This window comes from Lycorma delicatula, chromosome 4 (assembly GCF_047948215.1).
Source record: "Lycorma delicatula isolate Av1 chromosome 4, ASM4794821v1, whole genome shotgun sequence".
Lineage (NCBI taxonomy): Eukaryota > Metazoa > Arthropoda > Insecta > Hemiptera > Fulgoridae > Lycorma > Lycorma delicatula.
The window spans coordinates 23,054,095-23,071,537 of NC_134458.1; the positions used below are offsets into that span (position 1 = coordinate 23,054,095).

The following is a 17,443-nucleotide window of genomic DNA, read 5'->3' on the forward strand; positions in this document are numbered from 1 at the left end:
ATTGCATGACTGCATTGTTCTGAAGTTACAGTAACTGAACAGTGAGGCTATTGACATGGTAGGAAAAAAATTCTGACTGCTTCAACAGTTTCTGGTATTTAAATATTTTTTTATCGAACTCAAATGCTTCTGTACTGAATCTATAGCTTTTGTGACCCTTGATTTGCAACAAGATTTGATGGAACAGAGACCATGATGTCAAAGTTGGAAATGACAACAGAATTCTTCTTGCACAGCTCCATAATAGCCAATGCTTCCATTCCGTACAATTCTTCCATTCATATAATGCTTCTAGCACAAACAAAAGATTACTTCCAACCAATATGCTATTATAATTAAACAGAACCCCGACCGGGTAGAAAATGACATCGTAACAGTACTGCTGACTCAAACTAATGACTTTGTAATGAAGAAATCTCATTTTTGTGTAACAGTCTGTATATATATATATATTTAAGTGTTATAAAGTCATGGTTGTAGACAACTTAAGATGAATGAAAAGTCATTCCTAAAAATATATAGCCATTATCAATAATAACAACACCCTCGTGCCAGGATTACTAAGGGGATTGAGAAGTAAAATGCTTTCCCATTGCCTTCTATTGAGCCAAATATACATTCTTTTATCAATATATGCCAAACCTACTGAAATGCAGGTGATATTGAGCCCTACAATTGACACCGTCATCTGTTCACTACAAATACCTGCTAGTATGATGTACATTATTCATTTCAAAAAAAGCAACTCTGGTTCTGGTTTCTTTTGTATCTCACATGTGTTACAGCCATAAGAAAAACGGGGACAGATAGTTTAAAGCAATAAATTAATGTATGCATTTTTGTCATGAAATAATACTATATATAATATACAATACCAACTCCTTAGATGAAAAAAATTGCTAGAAAATTACATAAAAAAAGATATTAAAAAAAAATGGATAAACTTAAGGTTTTAGAAACTTTCTAAAAGTTGTCCTAGTTCAACAAATCAATTTTAATTAAACATGTGATGACTGTCATTCTAATCACGAGTACAAATTAATGTTCACTCTAAGTCAATATGCTTTTGTGTTCGTATTTTGTCTGAAGGATTTCTAGTGTAAATAATGTTACATTATTTTTTAAACAAGTAGTAAGTTTTCATTACTCTAGAGACACAATAACATGCACCAAAACCAATTTAATAATACTTACTAGTACAGTATTTTCTGTGTTTACTATGGCTTTAATTTTTTATGTTCCGTTTATTTATTTTTTTAACCTGCTTGTAAACCAGTTAATTGCTTAAGTAAAATTAAGTAATTTTAGTTCAGAATTATTCAAAACAACGTTTGATAAACACATAAATGGAGTGTGTAAGTAATCATAAGTCGGTCGATTATTACTCTAAGAGTATTTTTTTTTTTGTCTTCAGTCATTTGACTGGTTTGATGGAGCTCTCCAAGATTCCTTAACTAGTGCTAGTCGTTTCATTTCGGTATACCCCCTACATCCTACAACCCTAACAATTTGTTTTATATATTCCAAACGTTACCTGCCTGCACAATTATTTTCTTCTACCTGTCCCTCCAATATTAAAGCAACTATTCCAGGATGCCGTAATATGTGCCCTATACGTCTGTCTCTTCTTTTTTTACTACATTTTTCCAAATGGTTCTGCTTCGTCCATCTTTACTAATTCTACTTCCCAAATAACAAAATTCTTCTACCTTTTCTCTTCCTATTTTTACATTCATTGGTCCATCTTCATTATTTCTACTACATTTCATTACTTTTGTTTTGTTCTTGTTTATTTTCATTCGGTAGATCTTGTGTAGGACTTCATCCATGGCATTCATTGTTCCTTCTAAATCCTTTTTACTCTCGGCTAGAATCACTATATCATCATCAAATTGTAGCATCTTTATCTTTTCACCTTGTACTATTACTCTGGACCTAAACTGTTCTTTAACATCATTAACTGGTAGTTCTATGTAAAGATTACAAAGTAACGGGGATAGGGAACATCCTTGTCAGACTCCCTTTCTTATTACGGCTTCTTTCTTATGTTCTTAAATTATTACTGTTGCTGTTTGGTTCCTGTAAATGTTAGGTATCGTTCTTTTATCTCTGTATTTGAATCCTAAGTTTTTTAATATATTGAACATTTTATTCTAGTCTACGTTACTGAATGCCTTTTCTAGTCCCATAAATGCCAAGGATTGTTTTTCTTTAATCTTCCTTCTACTATTAATCTGAGCCCTAAAATTGCTTTCCTTGTCCCCATACTTTTCCTGAAACCAAATTGGTTCTTTCCTAACACTTCTTCCACTCTCCTTTCAATTCTTCTGTAAAGAATTCTAGTTAAGATTTTTGATGCATGGTTAGTTAAACTAATTCTTCTGTATTCTTCACATTTCCTTGGTATCATGACTATAACATTCTTTTTGAAGTCTGACGGAAGTTCCCCTTTTTCATAATTATTACACACCAGTTTATATAATCTGTCAATTGCTTCCTCACCTGCACTGTGCAGTAATGCTACAGGTATTCCGTCTATTCCAGGAGCATTTCTGCCATTCAAATCTTTTAATGCTCTCTTAAATTCAGATCTCAGTATTGTTTCTCCTCTTTCATTCTCCTCAATTTCCTCTTCTTCCTCTATAACACCATATTCTAATTCATTTCCTCCGTATAACTCTTCAATATATTCCACCCACCTATTGACTTTGCCTTTCGTATTAAAAAATCGGTGTACCATCTTTGTTTAACACATTATTAGATTTTAATTTACGTACCCCAAAATATTCCTTAACTTTCGTGTATGCTCCGTCTATTTTACGAATATTCATTTCTCTTTCCACTTCTGAACACTTTTCTTTAATCCACTCTTCTTTCATTAGTTTGCACTTCCTGTTTATAGTATTTCATAATTGTCGATAGTTCCTTTTACTTTCTTCATCACTAGCATTCTTATATTTTCTACGTTCATCCATCAGCTGCAATATATTGTCTGAAATCCAAGGTTTTCTACCAGTTCTATTTTTTCTGCCTATGTCTGCTTCTGCTCTTTTAAGAATTTACTTTTTAGCATTCTACCATTCTTCTTCTACATTTTTTACTTTATCATTTTTATTCACACCTCTTGCAATGTCCTCCTCAAAATCTTCTTTACCTCCTCCTCAACAAGCTTCTCTAAATTCCAACAATTCATCTGACACCCTTTCTAGTTTTTAAACTCCAATCTACATTTCATTATCACTAAATTATGGTCGCTATCAATGTCTGCTCCAGGGTAAGTTTTGCAGTCGATGAGTTGATTTCTAAATCTTTGCTTAACCATGATATAATTTATCTGATACCTTGCAGTATCACCTGGCTTTTTCCACATGTATATTCTTCTGTTATGATTTTTAAACTGGGTGTTGGCAAATAATAAATTATACTTTGTACAAAACTTTGTAAGTCAATCGCCTCTTTCATTCCTTTTGCCCCGCCTGTATTCACCCACTGTATTTCCTTCCTTGCCTTTTTCAATGCTTGCATTACAATCTCCAACTATTATTAAATTTTCATCTCCTTTTATGTGTGTAATTGCTTTGACAATTTTTTCGTATACACACTCTACCTCATCATCATCATGGGCACTTGTAGGCATATAGACAATCGTTGTCAGTTTAGGATTTGATTTTATCCTTATTACGATGATTCTATTGCTATGCATTTTGAAATACTCTACTCTCTTCCCTATTTTCTTGTCCATTATGAAACCTAATCATGCCTGCCCATAATTTGAAGTCGAGTTAATTATTCTTCTAAGAGTATAATGGAAGTTATATATTCATTGAACAAATGAAGACTGCAGTAAATGTTTGAAGTCTACTTCATGTGCTCTCCTATCAAGCCAGGAGGCTGTACCATGTGGATTTTTCTCTATCTGCCTTGCTCTAGTGAGCACTATTTTCCCATGAATTCTTGGAATTACCATCTGGCACAGGTTACCCCTTCTATGATACTCTTGCTCTCTTTAAATGACAGAACTGTGTATATGTTTTACAATATAATGGCTGTCTTTGTTCTATTTAAAATTTATTTCATACCAAACACATAATTTCTCATTGTCTCTGCTTTCTCCCTCTCACCATCGTTGCTTCATTATAAGAGGAGAAACCACAGTATATTTTAAAAATGATTCATTGCTTGAATTTGAAAGATAATCAAAATAAAATCATAGAAAACTATTAATAAGCCATTTAAGAGCCAGTAAAAGTAATTAGGACTTTGATGTCTTTTAATAAAATTCAAACTGTGTTTTTTATATGCAGAAGAAATCCTGTAATAAAACTTCATAATAAGAAATACGGTGGTTAAGTCCTTACTTAGATTTAAATTCTACACAAATTTTTTTTAATTACCCGACTGTTTGGTTTTAAAGAAAAACCTCTGAATTACATATGCACGGGAAGTAAAACAAAGGTTAGATTAAAACAACATTAAATGATGTGTGTACACGTAAAGTTAATTCAAATGAATATGAACATGCATGCATGTAGGATGAAGATGCATGGAAAAACATGAGCCCATGATTTCAAATGGAAGTGATCTACACATATATGCAGAAATATCTTAGTTTTTGGGTACGTCAATGTATAAGTAAAGATAACTTTGAAATTCAAACTTTTTGAAGAAAGTACAATTTCATTTTTTTTACAATGTTAATCTGAAAGATGCAGAGTATAAGTGCTCACATCATTACCAGTCCTGGTAGTAACCCCTTTAGTGGACCTGAAGAACCAGATCCCAGAGTTTAGCAGACCTTTGATAAATGGTATTTTTGTAATCAGTTTTTATTATTTATTTGTGTATTATTATTGTCTATACTATGTTGAAGGAGTACGATTGGTGAAATTCATAGGGTGGTGTGATTATTATACAGCTTGCGTTACTCAAGAAGAAATAAGCCTTTGAACAGAAAAGGAATTACATTAATTCAATAGTTTCTGAGTTTACCCTGGGCAAACTTCATATAAAAGTATAGATAAAAGTTAAGAAAATCACTTACCATATTGTAATCTGTACTCATTTCTGATGCTTTTTCAAGTTCTTCACATTCTGTAATTGTACTAATAAGTAAATTTTCATTTAATGAAAAGCTAACTGAATCTCTACATACTTGATCTATATTATGGGCTTCATCTAAAACAATAATATGACCTTTTAAACTGATCTCCATCTGAAATTAAATAATTTGTTATACAAAAAGATACAGGTTAAAAATTAAAAATTAAGGGCAATGCTAAATGGTTATTGAAATGAAATGACTCAGAGAATGCAAAACAAATGTTTAAGAAAAACAAAAACCTATAACTAGATGCAAATTAAAATTTTTAAAGAGTCATTTTCAGTATTATAAAAGATTTATAAATGAAAATTTAAGAAAAAAAGCATTAAAAGAAAAAATTTACAACACCACACAAATTAGTTTGAAGAACTTACTTCAATTCTGACAATAACATTTTTAGAGCATGATCCATTGTCACCTCATAAAATTAGTTGCATATTTTATTTTTTTCTTCAGTAATTTGACTGGTTTGGTGCAGCTCTTCAAGATTCCCTATTTAGTGCCAGTCGTTTCATTTTGGTATACCCCTACATCCTACATCCCTAAAAATTTGCTTTACACATTCCAAACGTTGCCTGCCTGCACAATTTTCCCCATCTACCTGTCCCTCCAATATCAAAGCGACTATTTCAGGAAGCCTTAAGATGTGACCTATAAGTCTCTTCCCTTTTTTAGATGTATTTTTCCCAAATTCTTCTTTCTTCATTGATTTCTCGCAACACTTCTTCATTTGTCACTTTATCCACCCATCTGATTTTTAACATTCTCCTGTAGCACCACATTTCAAAAGCTTTGTTTTTTCTTAGGTACTCCGGTTGTCCAAGTTTCACATCCATATAAAGCTATACTCCAAACATATACTTTCAAAAATGCTTTCCTGATGTTTAAATTAATTTTTGATGTAAGCAAATTATATATCAGACTGAAAGCTCGTTTCGTCTATGCTATTCAGCATTTTATATTGCTCCTGCTTCATCCATCTTTAGAAATCCTACTTCCCAAATAACAAGAACCTTCTACTTCTAAAATCTTTTCTTGTCCTACTTTTATATTCAGAGGTCCATCTACTTTATTTCTACTATATTATATATTACTATTCTATTATATTACTTTAATGTTGCTCTTGTTTATTTTCATGTGGTAATTCTTGTGTAGGACTTCATCTATGCTATGCATTGTTTCTTCTGAATCTTTTTTACTCTCGGCTAGGATAACTATACATCAGTAAATCATACCATCTTTATCTTTTCACCTTGCGCTGTTACTCTGGATCTAAACTGTTCTTTAACATCATTAATTACTACTTCTATGTAAAGATTAAAAAGTAACGAGGATAGGGAACATCATTGTCTGATTCCCTTTTTTATTACTGTTCTTTCTTACACTCTGATTATCACTGATTGGTTCCTGTAAATGTTAGCAATTGTTCTTCTATCTCTATACTTGAATCCTAAATTTTTTTAAATGCTGAACATTTTATTCCAGCCTACAATATCAAATGCCTTTTCTAAGTCTATAAACGCCATGTATGTTGGTTTGTTTTTCTTTAATTTTCCTTCTACTATTAATCTGAGTGCTAAAATTGCTTCCCTTGTCCCCTTGACAGATTTGGTATCAGGTAATGTATAGGGTACACTACCTGAAACCAAATCTGTCTTCTCCTAACATTTCTACCATTCTCCTTTCAATTCTACTGTACAGAATTCTAATTAAAATTTTTGATGCATGAGTAGTTAAGCTAATTGGTCTGTATTCTTCACATTTATTTGCTCCTGCTTTCTTTGGTATCATAACAATAATACTCTTTTTGAAGTCTGACAGAACTTCCTCTTTTTTGTAAATATTACATACCAGTTTGTATCTATCACCTTCTCACCTGAACTGTGCAGTAATTCTGCAGGTATCCCATCCATCCCAGAAGCCTTTCTCCCATTCAAATCCTTTAATGCTCTAATAAATTTAGATTTCAGTATTGTATCTCCCTTTTCATCCTCTTCTTCCTCTATAACACCAGTTTCTAATTCATTTCCTCTGTACTATCCTTCCTCTCTTAATGTAATAATATATTCCTCTAATCAGAAATATATTAGAATATATTCCTCTCTTCAGTATATTCCACCCACCTATCAGACTTTTCTTTTCGTATTAAAATTTGGTATACCATCTTTATTTAACACATTAGATTTTAATTTATGTACCACAAAATTCTCCTTAACTTTCCTGTATGCTTTGTCTATTTTACCAATGATCATTTCTCTTTCCACTTCTGAACACTTTTCTTTAATCAAATCTTCTTTTGCTAATTTGCACTTCTTGTTTAGTGTATTTCTTAATTGTCCATTGTTCCTTTTACCTTCATCACTAGCATTCTCGTATTTTCATCCATCAGTTGCAATATATCCTTTGATATCCAAGGTTTTCTACCAGTTCTCATTGTTCTGACTAATTTCGCTTCTGCTGATTTAAGAATTTCCTTTTTAACATTCTTCATACTTCTATATCTTCTACCTTATATTTTTACTCAGACTTCTTGCAATGTCCTCCTCAAAAATCTTCTTTGCCTCCTCCTCAACAAGCTTCTCTAAATTCCACTGATTCATCTGACACCTTTTCTTCAGGATTTTAAACTCCAATCTACATTTCATTATCACTAAATTATGGTCGCTATCAATGTCTGCTCTAGGGTAAGTTTTGCAGTCGATGAGTTGATTTCTAAATCTTTGCTTAACCATGATATAATCTATCTGATACCTTACAGCATCGCCTGGCTTTTTCCATGTGTATATTCTTCTATATGATTTTTAAACTGGGTGTTGGCAATTACTAAATTATACTTTGTGCAAAACTCTGTAAGCTGGTCCCCTCTTTCATTCCCTTTGCCCAGCCTGTATTCACCCACTGTATTTCCTTCCTTGCCTTTTCCAATGCTTGCATTCCAATCTCCAACTATTATTAAATTTTCATCTCCTTTTAGGTGTTTAATTGCTTTATCAATCTCTTCATATACACACTCTACCTCATCATCATCATGGGCGCTTGTAGGCATATAGACGTTAACAATCGTTGTCGGTTTAGGTTTTGATTTTATCCTTATTACAATGATTCTATCGCTATGCGTTTTGAAATACTCTACTCTCTTCCCTATTTTCTTGTCCATTACGAAATCTACTCCTGCCTGCCCATTATTTGACACTGAGTTAATTACTCCAAAATTACCTGACCAAAAGTCATTTTCTTCTTCCCACCGAACCTTGCGTTATACCTACTACATCTACATTTAACCTACCCATTTCCCTCTTTAAATTTTGTAACCTACCAACGGTTTTTAGATTTCTAACATTCTACGAGTCAAAGCGTATGCCAGGTTCAATCAAATGTAACAATTTTCCTTACTGTTCTTTTAGATTACAATGGGTCATTCAATATAGATTATTACACAAAATTGTACACCTAACAAACAGTATTACTTAGTAATTTTATAGTTTGTATGAGGCAACCCAAAGAAGATGACAACAAATGGGACAAACAATTCTTGGATTTTGCACCACGATAAAGCTCCAGCTCACACTTCACTAATTAATTCATGGTTATTTTGCCAAAAGTAACACCATACTGATCCTGCAACCTTTGTATTCTCCAGATATGACACTTTATCTTTTATCTTGCTCCCAGTGATTAAGAGAACATTAAAAGGATAACAATTTACAATAGATGGAGTAAAGTAAAAAATTGCCAAGAGATCTTAAAAAAATGCTTTCCACAAATATTTTGAAGATAGAGAAAATGCTGGCATTTCTAGGGAACAATATTAATATAAAAGAGAAAGTAAATTCTTTTCAATAAAAATTAAAATTCTCATTACTTTTTGATTACACCTTGTATGTGCTAATTTAAATTAATTTAAAAAAATAAATGTTACTGTATAACTTACACTTTTCCTGATTATGGGGCTGATTAAATAATTATAAGGACAAAATATTATATCAGCTGTGATCTTAAGTGAACGAGCACCAAAGTATGGACACGCTTTCCATTTCTTTCCAAGTTTAACTAAATCTTCTATATCCCATATTTCTGGAAACCCAGATGATTCTAGCTTTTTATGAAAACTTATCCTGTCCACATTTTCATTGAAAATACATCTTTTTTCCTGTAAATTTAATAATAGTAAAATAATATACAACGAATTCAATAGTTATTATCTAATATTTCATCATAAATATAAAATTTAAATAAAAGCAGTTTAATTATTCATATTAGCATCTTTATCTAAAATGCAAGCTTTAAAAATTAATTTATATTAATTTAAGTTATACACAATATAAAACTGATAGAATGAAGATTTTATCATTTTTATCGATCAATAATTTCTTACATTGAAAAAAATTTATTATATTTCAATTCTTGGAAGAATAAGAGCACCTGTTGCAGCAATAGCTTATAGATCAGTAAAGTTTTTAAGTGGACTAACGCAAGAAGTATATAGAATAGATGCTAACCCATGAACATCAGCGGTACTAACTCACTGCCATATAAACACAGACATGCATGAACACTGTAAGGTCAAGAACCAATATGATTGAAAGACAATTCAATAAACCAATGATTGAAATTCAATAAAAAAATATAGTTGCAATTTTTTAAAAGATTTAATTTAAAATGATTACAGTGCATATGTTTTACACGAACTTAAATAAACTAAGTGTTCACAATGTATAAAACAAATATGTGAGTACACAAAGTAATTAGATACACGATTAGTAATTAGTAACACGATTTTATAGCTTTACTGATGAAATTATATTTATACAGCTGCTGCTTGTGAATAAACAAAGAAACAGTTGTGTTTCTTCATAGGCGATCTATCAAGTTGGCAATTCTGTCTGTTATGTCTGTGTGTTCAATGGCAATGATGTTTGGTAGGTTGAGTCTCCAATGTATATCTCTTCTTAAATTAGGTTAAAAATAAGGTTTTATGGCAGATTTTAACTCATACTCTTTTCTGCCTTTACAACCCATTGCTGACTAACACAGTCATTGTTAAGCTAGTAGAGCACAAATTAGTCATTGTGATTTTAAAGTGTGGCCCAAAAAGAATCATATGATTTTAAAATTTCATAACTATTCAGCTTTTAACCCATTTTGATCAAGCAAAGTACTGTTAGAAAGAGGAAACTCTCGAGTTTCATGCGATTGCCGCTAGATAACACAAGAACTTTGTTCACTTAAGTGTTAGAGAAAATAGCAAAATGGTGACTCCACAACAGAAATCATTTTGTGTTCTACGCTTTGTGCAGTGTGAGTCTGTAATTACTGTTCAGCGTGATTTCCGTTCTGAACAGTGCTGAACTTCCTACCAATCACAGCATTAAGTGATGATATAGACAATTTAAAGATATGGATTGTCTGTGTAAGGGGAAATCATGTGGTTGACCCCATGTGTCAGATGAAGATGTGGAGCACATCCACCAGTTTCTCATGTAGTCCCCGAAAAACAACTTGCTGTGCCGGTAGAGAACTAAACACTCCCAGAATGACTATCTGGCATGTTTTTCATCAACATTTGCTTATGAAACCATACAGGATTCAGTTACTGCAAGCTCTTTACAAAGATGACAAACAATGATGTGTGGAGTTTTGTGAATTCATCCTTAACCACGTGGCAGAAGATGACAATTTTGTAACACACTTAGTGTTTAGTGATAAGGCTCTTTTCATTTAAGTGGGAAGGTAAATCGTCGTAAGGTAAATCGTGAGGTGACCAGGAAAATGGACGCTGTATTCAATGATTTGCTATTCTAGAAGATACGTGCACTAACGGTAGATCTGTTAAAAGTTACTGTCAAGAATTAATTTCTTGTATTACATTAATTAGAAAAACAAAAACCGCTTCAGAAATAAACTGACTCATAGTTATGAACCAAGGAAAAACTGATAATTATGGTTTAACATAATGCTATCAGAATCTTTCATTAATGCTGAAAAACATGTACGCGTGAAAAGCTGTGAAACCAAGAGCTCTAAAATAATTTTATTTGAAATTTATTACATGTAAATTAAAATGTTAATAAAGTATGAAATAATCTGCGAATCTTTAAAGTATGAATTCATTACACGATTTCTTTTTCTTCCTCTGTCCTAGAGTAGGCATTTATACCTATTCCGGTTTCAAAAAGCCAGTTTAGACTACATTACTTAGGTTATGTTTTAAATTTATTTAATTCATTTTTTGTATATTCATGTCAAATCATATTAAAAAAAAAATAAGAGTCTGACATAAATTAAAAATATTAAATATCAAAGCCACAATCAAAAAATAGAAAATATCAATTTGCAAATTTAATGCCTGCTTCTTATTATTATAATTCTAATGTCACAGATTCACTGCATTATTATCTTAGGCCTCCAGTTGTGTATCTAACTAGCATGCCATTTGCAGTACAAAGAACATGAATACATGTATAATTGCAGTTTTTTTCAGATCGATGTTGTCAATGACAAATAAATATCTGGATTCTTTACGAAGAGGTAATGAATAAATGTAAAGAAAACCATGTAAAATTAAGAAATAAAACAAATTTTAATAAAGAATGGAAGCAGTGATGATAACCAGGTCGTAGAAAGCGACTCAAACTACTGTCGGGTCAATATTATGAACAAAACTATTCCTCAAAACCCAGAATCACCAACAATAAACTTGATTCTAAATAAGATTATTTGGGTGCCTAGGCAACCATATTATCTGCTGCTCATATCAGTTAAACATATTGATTTCACTAAGTACCTTGATTTGCATGTACAAATATGTAATAACGGTGTATTATACTTTTTTTAACTGATTATCCAACAAGAGATTTTGAACTTCACAACAAGAAACAAATTTTTATTCTGAAAATTTGAAAAAAGGAAACATAGTTTCTTTCACAAAAGTGAGTTTTTAATTTAGCTCTAATAAATGTGTGACTGCATGACAAATGAAAGGCTCAAATTGCTGCCACATGAATCCATTATGGTCACATAATAGATTCATGTGGTAGCATGAAGTTTTTTTATTTACAGAGATGATTGCACTATAGTCACATTGTGAAAAATTTAGTAAAATTGCTTCACTTAAAATTAAAAATCATAATTCTAAAAAATTAAATTAATATAAGGAAAAAGTGCTACTTAAAAATTATAAGCTACTTTAGTAGCTTATTTGGGAGTTAATGAACATATTAAATCCATAACTAACTAAAATTTCTATGTGCATATGGGAATGTAATAAGAACTGCATAAAAATTCAGTTAGGAAATACAGTAAGGTTGTATAACAATAGTTTACTATTAGTTGGTAAGTTATTTCTATTTACAATTCCTCTATGTCTCCATTTATTTCAGCATGCTGTTAACCAAGAAGTTCGTATGTAACAATCAGAGGTATAATTTAATCTTATTCTAGGCCGAGTAAAATTTTATTTTGTTAAAATTATAAGAGATATAACATTCAGTCACAAAGCGATAGCAAAACAATTAATTTGCTATTTAATCCATATGAATTGATAATTAAAAAAAAAAATATATATATACACACACAAACTAAAAAAAATACCATTTCAAGCTGTCCATAATTATTTAACTCAGGTGGATGACATAAACGATTGCACATCTCATTCTTTTCACTATTATGGCAGCGACTCACCTCTGGGTGGACACAAGTTCGGTCACGGCTTGATAATATGGTCATCCTGTTACAAAACAAAAATTGATTGACAAATAATAATTGAAATAAATTATCGACTTTCACTGAGTGAGTATAGGACAGTCTGGTCACAATTTTATTTAATCAGAATATCTAAAGGTTCTGTGTCATTTGTTCATAAAATGACATAGTAATGTAGCCATATCACATTTTAGATGTGTAAGCCCAGAAAGTAATGTTAATTAGAACTAATTAACAAACGATGGCCAAGAGGCAGAACTGAGGATCGATAGATTTAAAAATTTAATGGATAAGCCTCAAATGATTGTCTTTCAAATGAGAAAGACGAGACCTTAAGTATTATTATATGATGTAGTACAGTGTGAAGATGTAATTAGATTTCACATGTTGATTCAGTTTATTGAAAATTTTTAAATAAATAACTATTTTTTATTTTCTGTAAATGAGAAAACACTTTTCAGCAAAAGCCTGGCTGAATGATTCATGATATAATTCCATATGCCACATGATACTAGCATATGGATAAGTGAGGATTTTCCTTGAAGATTACATCAAAGAAGGTTTAAGAGAAAGTGCAACAAACCCAACTTACATTTTGAGAAGCAAATCAAATTCAGATGAGATTGATATAATGCTTGTCTCCGTTACAGTTTTCATTAAAAAAAAAATTAGTGTGTTAATAATATTTTGTGATAATAGTTTTTAAACGAATCTAAAATCTGAGCGAATAGTTGACTGTTTACAGCTTAAATAGATAAACTAAAATTGTGAAACAAATTATTTATCATTTATATGTATCTGCTATGAATCTTATAATGTATAAGACAGAGATAAATGTAAAACTAAACACAACTGCTTTTCATATGTGAATTTATATCAAAAAAGGTTTTTATAAATAGTTTAAAATTATTCTTTGAGAATTTTTTTAAACATTAAATTTTAATAATATAATCTATTCATAAGTATAGTCCTACAAAAATTCACTGCATATAGAAAGACAAAAATTCCACTCTTTGTATAATAAACATTCAAATATCACTGTATGAGATAATATGTCTGAAAAAATTAGGAATTTCAAGAAAACGTGTACACTTAAGTACTGAAAAATACATCAATCAAAGAGACAACAGAGTTAAAAGACTAATCAGAAACACATTAATAACAGAGGCGTATAGCCAGAGGCTAACACATCCTTGTGCTAGTCAGTTTGAAAGAGTTAAGTAAATGATTTAATTCATAGTTATCTTTTTCTTATCAGTTAACGTGTGAATTTTGAAATACTTTGACAAAAATTGGAGAAAACAAATGTAGCTATAACTAGTTTAAATCACATCTTATAAACAGAAAACAACACGTACAGTGACAGAAAGAGACAAAAAAAATAGTTAGAAATTATCAGCTTCAATTTACTGAAGTATTAACTGGAATACTATACCAGGTTCAATATTAAGTCTGAGTTTATTTTTACATCAATGAGCTGAGGGATTGTAAAATGAGCCAAGTATAATTTTACTCAGATAATATAACACTGACGTCATGCAGTTCTAACATAAATATGAGTACTTCAGAAAAAACTGTATGCTCCATTGTTCAATATCTTATTCAATGTAATCGATTAATAAATAAAAATAATTCTAATTTTAAAATTATTAAAAGTAAATACAGCTAACACTACAGAACAATACAGAAACAATACTATAAAACAGTCTTTATTAGCAAAGTTCTTCAGTGTAAAGGTTGATCACAACTTCCCTTGGAATGACAATATGACTCAGCTTACAGACACAGACAGTGCAGTTTACACAGGCTACATTTTAAAAAAAGGCTTCAATGTTTTTATTTCAAAAATAATATTTAAGCTTGGTATGACATATGGATGAGAACAGTCTATGAAAGATTGATAAATTTCTTATGTAAAATACTTAGTACTTTACTGGATTTCATCATCTAATTAGGTTACAGAAGAAAGCTATTGGAACTGTGATGTCTTCATTATCTATTTATGAATAATTAATAATTAATTGTAGGCAGACAGATTTTAAGAGAAATTTAGACACTTATAACTATGAGGGTCATTGATTAATTAAAGACACAACTTGTTCTGAGGCTAAAATCTTTTATTTAATCGATGTGACATTTTTTCGTTTTTCGACATAATCTCCAGCAACATGTCCCATTTCTGAATCAGCCTGTTGCAAAGAAATTCTTGTTTTGATATCAGAGCCAATTTTCTTATCATTAAACTTCTTATCACGATGTGAGATGGGTTCTCTTGGAACCCATGCTTGTTTTATGGTACTTGAGCTAAGTGACAATATTACGAACTGTACCAACACTTACTTGTAATTTTTCAGCTATAGTCTCAACTGTAAACCATTAGCCTGTTTTGATGAGGGAGTGAAACTTCAACTGGACATTCAGAATGGTGCTCTTTGATCACCAAAGATTGATCCACCTGCGTGTAAAACATTTCTGCAGTTTATACGACTTTATCCGTATTGTTTTGATAATACCAAAGTAAATATTAACCAGTTTATCACCTTCGGAAAGCAAAAAACTGGATCGCTGCAAGCTGTTCAACTAATTCGCAGACTTCAAGAGGACTCATTATCATAATATTTTGAATTTGAAGTTATAATGAGAACAATTTTACTAAAATAGATGATCAAAAGTCATTACAAGGTTACTGACTTACTGTTCTGAAAGTATCATAACCCTCTTACCAATTGTTTTGCTGACACAGCTATTTATGTCTATAATTAATTATTGAATAACCCTTGAATAACATAAGAAATGGAACTAGTAGGTATGTACTCAACACAAATTCACATGAGTAAGCCTTCTTACACAAGGCCAAATTTCATGAAGAAATTAACATATGATGGTACCTGTGACAACAGTAAATTTTTTTACAAAATCTTATACTATTTTTTATTTGAAAAATATTTTTTCTTTGTTAAAGAATTCCTCTCCAGCACCACCCCCCAGTTATAATTAAGTTAGGTAGTCGTAAGTTTAAGATTATAGGATAAGAGTGTTTTACTTTTTCCTCACCAGTAATCAGTATCAAATCATCAGGCCATGGAGTTTAAGAAATACTGGAGTAAAAGAATTTGTCGTCACATATATTTAGCTTGTTGACAAAACTGTTCATCAGTAATTTGCTAATCCTATCTTGGGTAATGATACACTGATCTCAAAAGTACTATGAGTGTGGATCTGCTATCAAGAAAGCTCTCTGAAGTAATACTTTAAATAAGGTTGTATGTCTCTTTTGTGGTAGAGGTAACTCTTCCTAATCTATCTGTAAATTCTGTTTTATATTGTGTGGCAGTACAAAGAAATCTAATCTGAAGGTCAGGTGCTTATCAGATAAAATTGAGGATTGTAACAGTTATAAAAACTGAGAATAAAAGTAATATAAAATAACAATCATATTTCTAGTTTATTACATAACTAATGGTGAAAAACGTTCTATTTTAATTTTAATACTAATCCAATTATTTATTACAAATGTATTTACAATATGAACTTCCTCATTATTATCCTATAAATATGTTATTGGTGAAAAGAAATCCATTGACTAACTAGTACAAAACATTAGAGAACAGATAACAAAAGCAATAAAATACCTGGAAACAATTTAATTGAACTGTTTTTAAAATCTATTTCAGATGGTAAATCATTGTTAATAAAAATAAAACACTGAAATCTCAAAAAATGCCATGGTAAAAAAAAATACCCTACCGCATCTTCCAGTCAAAATTTTTGTTTTACATACACCACATTAGGTCCCTTTATCTCATCAGTAGAATTTAACATGTGTAAGACAAAATCTTCATAAACAAAACACAAATTTTTTAACTTTTGGTTAGAATACTGGGTAATATATTTTACTTAAAAATGTATTTTGTTTTTTATGTTAAGACAATATAGTATTGCAAATACTCAAGATAAATGTTTTGCCTCATCACTTTTTATATAAATTGCACGTTTCTTCAATTTTGATAAAATTTAGAATCTAAATTTAAGGTGTAGTTTCTTACCATATTACAAAGAATAGCTGTAAAGGCAGAAACTAACAAGAGAAAATGTGTTCGGCTATGTGTATAATGCAGACAGAATGTTCATATAATCACATAAAAAAATATGTTTTACAATATATTTACCTAATATTTTTATGACCAAATATTCTAAACTGTTTAATAACTTCATCAATCTGTTGGTGGGTTCTAGTAGCATAAAATATTTTTGGAAAGCTGAAACAGCAAAATATTCAATAAGTGACACTGGATTAAAATCATGGTATTAAATAATAAATTTAAATATACTATTATTTCATCAAGATAACCCTTCACAAGTACTAATCATCTAATATTCAAGCAGGAGTTTACAAACATCTTTGTTAGCTGAATTCAAATATTATTGTAATTAATAATAATATTATTTATATTATTATTTTAGACTGATGTATCTAAACAAGGTGTGTCTTTTTGCTTGTTTAAGGAACTCAGGTGCTTAAATCTACATCAACAAATCAGCATACTTACTGAACTTTATGCCATGGCCTATCATCACACTGAACAAGTACTAACTAACGTATTGTTGAGTACTGTGATTCAGAATGATAAATCTAAACAA

At 30.7% G+C, this 17,443-nt stretch overlaps 1 protein-coding gene across 7 annotated transcripts in view; it reads right to left on the reverse strand.

The window, feature by feature from the left end:
* Positions 1-17,443, reverse strand: part of LOC142323195 (Fanconi anemia group J protein-like) — a 428,180-nt gene that overhangs the window by 91,324 nt on the left and 319,413 nt on the right. For 6 of the 7 annotated variants that reach the window (XM_075362519.1, XM_075362514.1, XM_075362518.1 and 3 more), the window contains 4 exons: positions 16,972-17,061; positions 12,692-12,827; positions 9,033-9,251; positions 5,042-5,212 (listed from right to left, as the gene is read on the reverse strand). In XM_075362519.1, the coding sequence (XP_075218634.1) occupies positions 5,042-5,212; positions 9,033-9,251; positions 12,692-12,827; positions 16,972-17,061 (616 nt within the window). The remainder of the gene's footprint in view (positions 1-5,041; positions 5,213-9,032; positions 9,252-12,691; positions 12,828-16,971; positions 17,062-17,443) is intronic. The other variant, XM_075362517.1, reaches the window with a different exon arrangement.